At 36.2% G+C, this 13,172-nt stretch overlaps 1 protein-coding gene across 2 annotated transcripts in view; it reads right to left on the bottom strand.

The window, feature by feature from the left end:
- The window catches only part of LOC123556974 (phospholipid-transporting ATPase VA-like), a 61,284-nt gene that overhangs the window by 37,018 nt on the left and 11,094 nt on the right, over window positions 1-13,172 (bottom strand). For both annotated transcript variants that reach the window (XM_045348107.2, XM_053543288.1), the window contains exons 4-6: window positions 11,630-11,742; window positions 1,845-1,976; window positions 994-1,124 (exon numbers count right to left, since the gene is read on the bottom strand). In XM_045348107.2, coding sequence (XP_045204042.2) covers window positions 994-1,124; window positions 1,845-1,976; window positions 11,630-11,742 — 376 coding nt within the window. The remainder of the gene's footprint in view (window positions 1-993; window positions 1,125-1,844; window positions 1,977-11,629; window positions 11,743-13,172) is intronic.

The following is a 13,172-nucleotide window of genomic DNA, read 5'->3' as shown; positions in this document are numbered from 1 at the left end:
TAAAGATCCCATGAAAAATGTGACCTCTAGAGTGGTCACAAGCAAAAGTTTACGGACGCACGGACGCACGGACGGACGACGGACGACGGACGCCGCGCGATCACAAAAGCTCACCTTGTCACTTTGTGACAGGTGAGCTAAAAAGGAAAATGTAGGCAAAATGTTGCCTGAACTCAGTGAACTGAGACGTTTTCTCCTTGTATATGGTATCCAAAAGTCACGAGGGTTGGCCACCCTGAAAAGGTTGTATCTTAAACCTGGCATACAATGTACAGAAGTTTTGTACAGATATTTCATAACTGACAACAGAAAATGAGACTGCAATGTAATAACTACCCCAATAATATACCTGTTCAAGTGTAGAAATTAAGTTTTACCATAGTAACAGTTGGATAATTTAATTTCTTGTCTATATTAAAACTGATTTACACGGTCTTGAAGTCTGTATTATAACTGTGTCTGTGTAGATACTGACAATATACCAGTTCTTTCTAAATTCAGACTGAAATAGGTATTTACTCATGTACACAGTACACTTTCTTCACAAAACAAGGAGCTGCGTTCAATAAACGCTTGATGCCCCCGGTGGCATCCTTGTCGATACAAAGCAACCTAAGTCCAAAACGAGGTCAAGTTCAAGGTCAAGGTCAAATTGAGGTCAGGTGATGTCTGAAGATGAGGAAAGGTCACAGGTTACATCTGCAGTAGTATCAAGTCATTCTAGTTAGGGGTATTGATGCTACCGAAACGGTCCCATTTGGTTAACCTCGTACGGACGGACGAACGGACAGACAGGACAATCACTATATGCCTCCTGCATCAGTAGATGCCGGGGGCATAAAAATGAGGATATAGGTTTCCAATGAACAATGCACACTTTTTCACCCTCAAATTAGGGTTCAAACCAAGCCTAGGTTTCTGCCATTTTCCAACCTTTGAGAAAAACATCTACATGAACTGCTGCATGTTTTAACTGATATGATTTAAACTCACCTGAAAGATGATGATATATGTGAAGAACACAATAAATGCCTGGAAATACGGATTGAACTGTTCGGAACTCTCGAATGGGATAAATGGTATCGCAGTGCTGTCTTCATACTGTCCCAGCCACAGTGCACTTCCTGTACAAAAAAAACAGTGAAATGTGAACACATAATTTTTCAGATTGAGCAAACAGGGAAACTGCTTGTGCTTAAAATCATTGAATGAAATATTTCTGTTATGGAAATTTATTGTACCTGTAACTTAAATATTTTTCATCTGATTGATAAATACACAGCTGCATATTTGTATTTTAGCCACTGTGAAAAGAGAGTAACATTTGAATAACAAATGAGGAAGATTTTGGAGATAAACATCCATGACAGGACAAACAATAGCAAATCTGATACTCCCTCACCTAAATTAAAAAAAAGAACAAAAAAACACGCAAACATAAATTAAATGCTATGAATAAGAGACTAATATATGGCTCAGGTCAAAATGGCACAAAGTTTTATTGCCAAAAGGCTAATATGAAACAAGTGCACTATTACAGTCTGAAAGAACACTTCAACTGTAATATTTTCAACATACTGGTACATATCAGATCCATTGCTTTTTAGTCTTTCATGTCATATATATCAGAAATGTCTAACTGGAAATATTGATGTTGTAACATAATATCAATGCCACAACACACAGTCATTCCATTTACCCAGGGCAAGTACCAGTATGGCACAAAAGACTATTTGAATCACAGCCAATGGTCTCTGAACCGTGGCCATAGTGCCATTCTCAAGGGCTTTTTTGTTACTATTTATAGCAAGGTATATAATAAAGAATGATGATAATTCTCAAACCTGCTGCACAGAAGAAGCAGAGAAAGAGCAGAATGATGACACACCAGATCACGTCACGATTCAAGGCCCTTTCCAACTTGCTGCGCTTGTAACGTGGATTGCGATTGTTCATCATCGACTTTGTCTCATGACCTGCAAATACAATAAAACCATCAAGTGAACCACAACTATGGAAGCTGGAAGTGTCAGATCAAATTACAAGTTATTCCTGTCTCTGGTGCTGTAACACTGAGGTAGGGCCTTAGTACAGGACCCTCAAAGAGAGCATCACACAGGGAACTCTTGGCAAGGTACGTTTTAATGAAGAAGCTGTATTTGATGGACTTGAAAAAGATTGGTCTTGGTATAAAACTACATGTACCTCATTTTCTATATATAATCTGCTTTAATAGCCTAAATACAACCTGACAGGAAAAGTAAACAATAAAATAGTTTGCAATTTGATCCTTGTAATGGTATGTGCATATGAAGGATTTTTTTTAGTTTGAGGAGTCAAAATTCAAAACATTGCAAGCAAGTTATTCAGAACATTTAGCCTCACACATTCAAAATGGCTACAAAAAAGTCATGTACTTGTAAAACAAAAATCTGAAGTTACAAATTTCCACATAACAAATACATTGATCAAACATGAGACTATTTATAGAAAACCTTTCTCATGTAATACTGGCATGTATCATGTGTATAGGGCTTAATACTTGTCCTAACCTCTCTATCCCAATATCACAACAAATGTGTTCTTGCACAGACGGCTCATTGTATTTTCCATCCAAAACAAGACAGTGTGAATGGTGTAATGCTTTTACAAGTTCCAATTCTAAAATCATTTTAGCTTTTAGCTCTAATATATTCTAAATTAATCAAGACTGAAAATAATAATGCTGTTCAATTTCTTATCTATTTACATCTAGGCAATTTCTGTTCAAATTGTGAAAATCAATGCATTTCCATTATAAATTTAAACCCCAGTTGGAAAATGAATGATTTTAGTTTTTTGACCAGATGTCTTTAGCCTGCGGGTAAATTTCATGCACATGATCGTAGATAAAATCTTCTAGCTGTGGTATGGTATCAAAATTTTACATCTAACTGCACACACGCTTCATATTTTGCTCCAAACCATAATTTTATGAATATAATACAGTTAAGTGTTGATTTACCTTAAATAAACTTTATGTTGTTTTTTTCTTTCTGAATGAAATGTAATAGAATAAAGTTTGACAATGACCATAATAAGTGAATAAAGAAAGCCTTTTTTTATATTTCTTTCATGGCAGCAAGCATTGACTCAAACTTGAATTTCTGTGGATGTCTCCATTTATGCTGCAGAGTCTGGTGAACATTTCCAAGTTTATGTATATAACATGTCTTGATAAAAAACAGGGTCCAGAATACACAGGGGTATCATTAATTACTAAAGTAGAAGATGAAAATTGCGAAGTAGAATTGGGGTCTAGGGGTTCTCCAATTTAGAATTGTGCTTGCCAGAGAAAAAGAACCTAGGGTTTCAGATCACTATAACAGGGGGAAATCCCTGTCCACATGCCCTTACTGAGGTCCCTTATACCCCTATTAACAGTGGATTTCCATACAAGAAGAGAAGTAGTCCAGTCTGGTGTTTCCAGGAGTGTTTGAAATAAGTGTCAATCTTTCATCACAACTGTGCCAAATAGAAAGCTAACAAGAAACGTGGCAATGCCACGAAACCAGGTTTTCAACACTTTTCATAAGAATAAACAAGAGTGCCAGAATGTCACAATATACGCCCGTCACAGCAAATTTCTTTACTCTAGCACCTGTATTTGCAGATGTAATTTTAATTTTGTGGTTGTTTAGTAATCATTGTAATTCTTTTGTTTTTCTAAGTCCACAAAAAAACTCCTTACCAGGTAGAGATACCTTAAAATACACCTAAAATTAGAAAGTAACAACTATGTTGTACCACAGAAAAGTGGTCTTGGTTTTTCCCTACGGTCAGTTATAAAAAAGTTTCAATATAAGTTATTTATAGTAACAACTAAGGGAAGTTAATCTTAAACAAGAGGACCATGATGGTCCTGAATCGCTCACCTATCCCCACATGACCCAGTGTTGAACTGAGTATGACGTCGTTATTTCTATTATTTGACAAAGTGACCTAGTTTTTCAGCACATGTGACCTAGATATCATCAAGATAAAAAATTCTGACCAATTTTCATGAAGATCCATTGAAAAATATGGCCTCTAGAGAGGTCACAAGGTTTTTCTATTATTTGACCTAATGACCTAGTTTTTGAAGGCACGTGACCCACTTTTAAACTTGACCTAGATATCATCAAGGTGAACATTCTCACCAATTTTCATGAAGATCTCATGAAAAATATGGCCTCTAGAAAGGTCACAAGGTTTTTCTATTTTTCGACCTACTGACCTAGTTTTTGACGGCACATGACCCAGTTTCGAACCTGACCTAGATATCATCAAGCTGAACAGTCTCACCAATTTTCATGAAGATCTCATGAAAAATATGGCCTCTAGAGAGGTCACAAGGTTTTTCTATTTTTAGACCTACTGACCTAGTTTTTAACCCCACGTGACCCAGTTTCGAACTTGATTTAGATATCATCAAGGTAAACATTCTGACCAATTTTCATGAAGATCCATTGAAAAATATGGCCTCTAGAGAGGTCACAAGGTTTTTCTGTTTTTAGACCTACTGACCTAGTTTTTGACCGCACGTAACCCAGTTTCAAACTTGACCTACATATCATCAAGGTGAACATTCTGACCAATTTTCATGAAGATCCATTGAGAAATATGGCCTCTAGAGAGGTCACAAGGTTTTTCTATTTTTAGACCTACTGACCTAGTTTTTGATCCCACATGACCCAGTATCGAACTTGACCTAGATATCATCAAGGTGAACATTCTGACCAATATTCATGAAGATCTCATGAAAAATATGGCCTCTAGAGAGGTCACAAGGTTTTTCTATTTTTCGACCTACTGACCTAGTTTTTACCCCCAAGTGACCCAGTTTCGAACTTGACCTAGATATCATCAAGCTGAACATTCTGACCAATTTTCATGAAGATCCATTGAGAAATATGGCCTCTAAAAGAGGTCACAAGGTTTTTCTATTTTTAGACCTACTGACCTAGTTTTTGACCCAACGTGACCCAGTTTCGAACTTGACCTAGATATCATCAAGGTGAACATTCTGACCAATTTTCATGAAGATCTCATGAAAAATATGGCCTCTAGAGAGGTCACAAGGTTTTTCTATTTTTAGACCTACTGACCTAGTTTTTGACCCCACGTGACCCAGTTTCGAACTTGACCTAGATATCATCAAGGTGAACATTCTGACCAATTTTCATGAAGATCTCATGAAAAATATGGCCTCTAGAGAGGTCACAAGGTTTTTCTATTTTTAGACCTACTGACCTAGTTTTTGACCCCACGTGACCCAGTTTCGAACTTGACCTAGATATCATCAAGGTGAACATTCTGACCAATTTTCATGAAGATCTTGTGAAATATATGGCCTCTAGAGAGGTCACAAGGTTTTTCTATTTTTAGACCTACTGACCTAGTTTTTGACGGCACGTGACCCAGTTTCGAACTTGACCTAGATATCATCAAGGTGAACATTCTGACCAATTTTCATAAAGATCCCATGAAAAATGTGACCTCTAGAGTGGTCACAAGCAAAAGTTTACGGACACACGCACGCACGGACGGACGCTCGGACGGACGGACGACGGACGCCGCGCGATCACAAAAGCTCACCTTGTCACTTTGTGACAGGTGAGCTAAAAAAAAAAAAAAAAAAAAAAAAAAAATACAAAAAAAAAATTGTAAGTCCACACAGAAATCGTTACCAGGTAGAGACTGGCCAAAATACACCTCAAAATTGGATGTAACATGCATGTTGTACTACAGAAAAGTGGTCTCGATTTTTCCCTACGTTTAGTAATGAAAAAGTTACAATATAAGCTATTTATAGTAACAGCAAAGGAAAGTAATTCTAAAGAAGGGAACTGCGCAAGACACTTCGTCTCAAGATGGTGTATAATTGTGCCAAGTTATATCAAAATCCCTCTATGCATGAAGAAGATATGCTCCGGACAAAGTTTTCATTCTTGTATCCTTTGACCTCTAAGTGTGACCTTGACCTTAGACCTAGGGACCTGGTTCTTGTGCATGACACTCCGTCTCATGATGGTGAACAATTGTGCCAACTTTCATCAAAATCCCTCCATGCATGTAGAAGATATGCTAACCCTACCCCTAACCTAACCCTAACCCTATTTTTAGTAACAATGACCTTGACCTTGATCCCAGAAACCCCAAAATCAATCCCAAGCTACAACTTTATATAAGTTTTCTATACACCAAGTTTCATCATGATAGCTCATTCCTAAGTTAAGTTATTGACCGGAAACCCTTTTTCTATTTTAAGTAACAGTGACCTTGACCCCAGAAACCCCAAAATCAATCCCAGCCTTTGTCTTGATATAAGCTACATACATACCAAGTTTTATTCAAATATCTTTACCGAAACAAAAGTTATTGACTGGAAACACCAGTTTGACGCTGCCGCCGCCACCACCGCCGCCCGCCTGCCCGACCAACACCTACCCCAATCTAATAACTCAGGTTTTCGTTGAAAACCTGGTTAAAAACTTGAGTTCTGGGGCAAAAGTATCCTTACCAATTCTTTTTCATGACCATCTTAAAATTAAAGTTACTTCTATTTGGTCTTGAAAAGGAACTGATACAAGAGCAAAAGGTAACAATGGTTGAAAAGATAAACTAGGTGCCCACGGGCAAGATGTCAAGCCTGCCCTTTGACCCTAAACTGTGACCTTGACCTTTGAGACAGAGTCTGTCTCATTGAGTTAAACATTCAAGCCAAATATAAACAAGATTCCTCAATGCAATTCAAAGTTATGGGCCGGACATGATCTGAAATTACCTTTGACCTCCAACTGTGACCTAGACCTTTGAGATAGGAACCTGGGGTTTGCACATGACACTTCGTCTCACTGAGGTTAACATTTATGCCAAATATAAACAAGATTGCTCCACGCATGTTAAAGTTACGGTCTGGACAAACAAAACTGGACGGACACCTAGACGCATGCATGAAAGCACACACACTGAACCACCATTTGGACAACTATGTCTTCGCTTCCGCAAGCAAGCTCGACAAAAAGCTTCATTCATGTTGAATTTTCAAATACATCTGAAATTACTGGTTACACAAGACTGACCTTTAATAGCATTAATACTTCCGTGAAAAACTTTATGGCCATTAGATCTTACTAGGATGGATTTGGAAATGTGCTTTCTATGGTAGAGTTCTTTCTTGCCTTCTACCACACATTCTTTCTTTTTAATATCTTTTTTTACAAACATTTATATTTGTGCATAGGTTGGGTACTGTAAAACACCAATTATGCCCTTAATACTGTTCGAACTTTTATTTATCTCTGCCACTGTCAGTGTAACTTGCCCTTAGTAGTACACAAAATAATTAATACTTTTAACGGCATATAATTGATTTGAAAATTGGTAATCTCTATAAATTATACATTATCTATTTATAAATTCTTGCATACCAGACGAGGATTTCCGGTATTTTTACCGGTGCTGGAAAAATCCATCTTACACCCCGGGTGTAAGATGACTCTCGTGCTTTAAATGACTTATTACGAACTACATTTTTGTAGAAGATTTATCTAGTTATTTATATTTTATTTCGAAAAACGGAATAAAAATCCAATACCTTGACAGTTCCTCTTTGTTCCTGATAGTATATTTCTCGATTCAAAACACATTATTTTAACAAAAATTCATAACGTTACGCTGGAACTGATAAAACAAAACCGGAACTAAACATTGTTATTTGTCTTAGAAACGTCATGACGTCTTTCCTGTTTACGGACGTTGATTTCCCGCGCTTTGTTTAAATATGCTGCAATAAGAAATAGTTCTTAAAAAAAAGCCGTTCAACTGATTTTATTTTTATTATTATTTCTTGATATCGGTATGCAAGAAAAAGATTCTGTCACTGGTTATAGGTGCAGATGGGAATATCCGGCTCTCGGGTAACTGTTTAGGCGGTAACTCGGTAGGAACCTCGTTACCGCCTAAACAGTTACCCTCGAGGCCGGAAATTCCCATCTGCACCTATAACCAGTGAAAGAATCTTATACTCTGGGAAGCTGATCAATGTCTTAACAATAGGACCTTAAATCAACCCAGCATTCTGAGCACACTGGTGGCAAACAATAATCTTAAAATCATATGAGATAGGTATATTTCTCTGGTATCCATGGCAACAGTATTCCAGGAATTAATTTAAAATGGATATTTGCTAATTCTGTTGAGAACAATACTAATAACTGTCCTTAATTATAACACACGCATTCTTCTATATGGAAAACAGCATTTTTCCTGATAAGAATTGAAAAGCTAGCAACTGAGTGTTTTGTCTTATATCCTGTCTGCTTTCAGAAATGACTTTTAAATTAAACTAATCTAGTTCTCTGAAACACTTATATGGAAAAGAAGCAAGGGCAATAATTTGTAAAAAATTTTGAAGCACCAGAGTTGTGGATCGAGTGCCTCTTGGATTCTCTGTGTAATGTCAGAAAACAGTTATGTTTATGGGGTTACAGGCAATGATTTATGAAAATGTGAATCATCATAAATTAATAAATGAAACCCACAGCAGCATCAGCTTTCAGAAATGTCATAAATAATATATGAACAGAAGACAATAGCATTCACTTATAAATGGATATTAAAATTAATTGAGAAATATCTGGTAATCCTATCTGATTCATTTGTTTAAACAATTACTCACTTCAATGATGGTTTTCCACAATTCTACTAAATGGTCTAATCTCTTTGGTGATAAAAAATAAATGTTCCTCAACAATTAATTTTCTTTTTCTCTGCAACATTTAATCCACATCTATCTAAATTTTTCTAAAGACTTTAAAAATCTTGAAAATGTGAAGAAACTGATGGTGTCAAGTAAATTGTATGTATTTAACATTTATTAGAAACAGTCAGAAAACAATCGACAAGAATTCTGGCAGGGTTTCCGTTGCAATTCGCCAAAGGCGAAAAAAATAAAAAATTGGCGAAAAATTTTTTTGCCGTAAATTCTCTTTTTATAATTTTGTATTTCTTTGTCTTAAGTACTTTCTATCTAGCCTAAAAATCAATATTACTCGCAGCCATTTCCTTTCATACTACACAATACACAGCATGTCACTAACCGAGGGATTAGCGATTCGACATCCATTACACAACGCTACCATGTGCCTCTCGATCTTTGACTTTAATTTAAACATGCAATAAACCTTTGGATGTAGAATGCGTGACGTATTTTATCGGCAAAATTATTTAGCTCTGCTTTTACATCTATGTCATCGTTGATTGAAGCAATTTGGCGAGGTAGTTTACTGTTATCGTCAAAGGAAGGAAAATCATGTTTCACAGACTGAATTAAAAGACAATGACAGCTGATTTATACATGTTTTAATGAACGGAATCACGAAAGTAGAGTCAAAGAAGCCATTTCAAAGTAGCAAAACTTCGGAATTCATGAACGATAATTTCCAATAATTTTTAAATCATGATTGTAGATTGGTTTTGGCAAATACCAATGAAAAACTGCGATAAACAAGCAGAAATCAATGGTAAAAATTAACTCTGGTCATAGAAAATAAGTTATAAATTTTCATTTTATAAATAATGCTAGTCTTGATTGCCTTTTTTTTGTTTGTCACACATTTTCGCGACCCCAATTTCCGATTAATTTTGGTCATTCAACCAATGCAAATGTATTGTTGATTTAAAATCAAATTGTCAGATGCAAAATACAACAACATGTATATCTTGTTTGATTTATAAAGTCCTTTTATTTGAAATATAATTCCAGGTCGGGCTTCAGGGGCTCGAGCCCTCCCCCCTCCTTCAGTTAGCTGAGAATAGGGTTGGATACCGGTTCCCGGTATCGGTACAATACCGAATAATCACTTCGAAAAGTACCGGTATATACCGTTTCGTAAAAGAACCGGTACCGATTTCGGTATTTCCATAAAAGTAAAAACAAAATTCTTACAAAATCTGCTGCAAAATAAAGCAGAAATTTAAGCAAATAGCGTAATAACGTGATCGACATTGTTTACTGTGATACCGCTCAGAGTAACCTCCCTTGACATGGAGAGCCAACCGTGCGAATAGTTTCGTATGCTAAATATTACCTGAAATACTTCTTTCCCCGTCGTTTTAAACAACGTAAACCAATACTTAATTTCAAAATATATGACACTATTTTTCTTTGTAGTTTTCTTTTAAAACCAATGAAAAAAAAATGATGTAAATAAAAAATTACGAGACTAAGCTGTAACCTACGTAAACAAATAATCGGTTTTCGCGAACCATTAGAAATAATGTTATTGTTGGAATGTTGGTTGTTTCACGTGTTTTGAAGGTTGTTGTTCAATTAAAAATGTGTTGCAAAGTGTTTCACTTTAAAAACATTACTAGTCAACCTAGTAGAATATTATCATGAGTGAGAATGAGTCTGACTTGTTCGAGGGGTACTTTGAAAGCTAATAAGTGTTCAGTTTATCAGTTCTAGACAGTACTGAGCTTTAAAAGCATTACTACAGTGAGTGTATTCATAAATTTAATTGCATAGTGAGCGAGGTATCTGCTCTAGATTTTTATTTTGGAAAACTAGTCTGTAAGATATGTTTATTTTTTACTCTTTCATAATCTAATACATACAACATTCCATTAACAAACTTAAAATGTTTATTTAACACAGCAAATTTTCATGTATATCTACTTACATAGGTGTATATAATACTAAGCAAATCATTGCTTATGTAATGTACTACAAAGCATGGTATCGGTATCGGTATCGTTAAAAATACCGTATCGTTTCGTTGGTATCGGTATCGGTATCGGACCGCTTCGTCCTTAACGATATCCAACCCTAGCTGAGAAGTGACCTATACTCCTCAAAGATGCACCCTACTATTTTTGCAAAGGAATAATAATTTTTTTTCTTCAAAATTTAGACCCAGAAACGTACCAGAGTCAACCATTCCATACCTGTAATTCATAATTTTCCAGGGGGAAAGCCCCCTGACCCCCCTCATCAAGAGGGTACTAACCCCTGCTCAAAATTTTGGACCTAAAAATGCACCAGAGGCCACCATTTCATGCTTGGAATTTCCAGGGGGAGAGCCCTGACCCCTCCCCCCATAAAAGTTCAAACAATTAAATAATGAAATAAAGTATCAAAATGTTGCAACAATTGTGCAGTTTGTTGGAGAATACACGCCCCCCCCCCCCCCCCCACCCCAAATGCGTCACTGACTTCGATATTTTGTGGCGGAAAAAAAATAGGGCCAGTGGAAATCCTGTCTGGTTATGTTTATCCTTGAAACTATTGTCAGTTATCATCACCGAAAATTGGCCTCCTGAAAATATCTGAGTTTACTGTATTTGCAATTCAGTGCCTCAACACAAGCCCATTTCATTTGCTTCTTTTTACTCTTAAGGCAGTGGGCTGGCTCCCCATGACAATTGGCAATTTCCGCATAATAACATTTCTTTGCATTTGGCGGACACGTAAATTAATAGAACAGAAACAGCCAACTGTCACTGACATTCATTACCAACAATAAAGGGGACTGAACTTGTTGTTTTACACATCAACCCTGTGTATCTGATACTCTGGGACTTAAAACATGACCTCTTTACATACCAGCATAGACAACAAGCCCTTCGATATAGTCTGTATTTCTCATTATACAACCCCTCAGCAGTATATTGTTCTGGTTAAGTGGTGCTATATCGCCCTCTCTGTCCGATAATTTCCTGTAAAATAAATTAAAAAAAGATTCATTGATTGTATTTCAAATACATGTAGCATCAAAATTATAACCTGCAAAATTATCATATTTAAATCATTTGGGAAAGTGCCAGGCCCCTCAGCAATACACTTGTCGTTGTCTAAAATTCACCAGGCCCCTCTTAAACAAAATCTTTTATCCATCCTTATTTCCTGCCTCTCTGAATTCCATCCGAGTTAAACTCCTATGTTCAGGAAAATTTCTACCATCATTATTATATTGCAATGATAGGTGTATGGCCAACCTTAAACAATCTTTTTTCTCCCCTCCTGCAACCCATACCATCAAAGGTAGAGTAGGCTGGTTGGGGTGGGGGGGGGGGGGGGGGGGGGGGGGGGGTTCTGCCATTTTTTTTCCTTATTAAAAAACATGTGGTGCCTTCTACATACTTGTACAATCTACAGCTCTTTAATATATGTTATCTGTATCATCATATCTGCCAGCTTAAACAGAAAGTAACTTAAGTGATGTTTCTTTTAGGATTAAAACCACACACCCTAAAAAGTAAAATATAATATTGGTTTTCCTATTTGTAATATATTTCAGGTAGGGGCAGTTTTTGTGGGTGTGTACATGTAGAAGGTGCAGAAATATGAAATATCTTATTTTAGGTCTAGAATTCAACTGCAATTTGCAATCTGTGTCCTTTTACGCACATATAAAAGTTTCAATGACTCCCTTCCTTAGTAAGTATTTAGACTTAAAAAAACAAAGATAATACAAGGAGGAACCTTTATTTCCTGTATGATCTGTGTCTGTTTAATTTGATCTTACGATCATAAATCAAACTTTTAACAAGATAAAACTGAAGCTGAGAGCATTTTTATCACCACAGCAAGACCTATTACATCTGTTGTCTTATTCTTCAATACTGTAGTGTAGCTTCTGTATGCATATGGGGTACAAAATTCATTTTCAAAGTGCTTGCTGTACCAATCAAGGTAACAGAGACTTAAATAGTACACAACTGTCTGTCTAAAGTGGTCAATGGTTAAAATTATTTAGCCATGGTATACGACTACTGACCCCCACAAGAAACTTACTGACCCCAAAGTGATAACCCCAGGGATAGATTAATCTGATAAAAGGACTCGTAGTGATAAATGAATAATATCTATAATAACATTATTTCTGTCTCCCTTTTTTGAAAGGTGATTTTAAAAAATTATTTGCTACATGCTTTGGCATAACACTCTAAAAAGGATTTCCGCCAAAGACAGGCCATTCCCTTTGATGATAGCGCAACATAATGCTTTCAAAAATCCCTACATTTTTGTGAAGAACAGTCATAATATTCTAAGTTCCAATGATTTATGTATAATTGAGTAACTTTGCATTATGAACCTGTTTTTAATAAAATTAAAATATCTTTTTATAGTTCATTTAGGGTAACCA

Source organism: Mercenaria mercenaria, chromosome 5 (assembly GCF_021730395.1).
Source record: "Mercenaria mercenaria strain notata chromosome 5, MADL_Memer_1, whole genome shotgun sequence".
Classification (NCBI taxonomy): Eukaryota; Metazoa; Mollusca; class Bivalvia; order Venerida; family Veneridae; genus Mercenaria; species Mercenaria mercenaria.
This window is presented reverse-complemented; position numbering and strand designations above follow the sequence as displayed.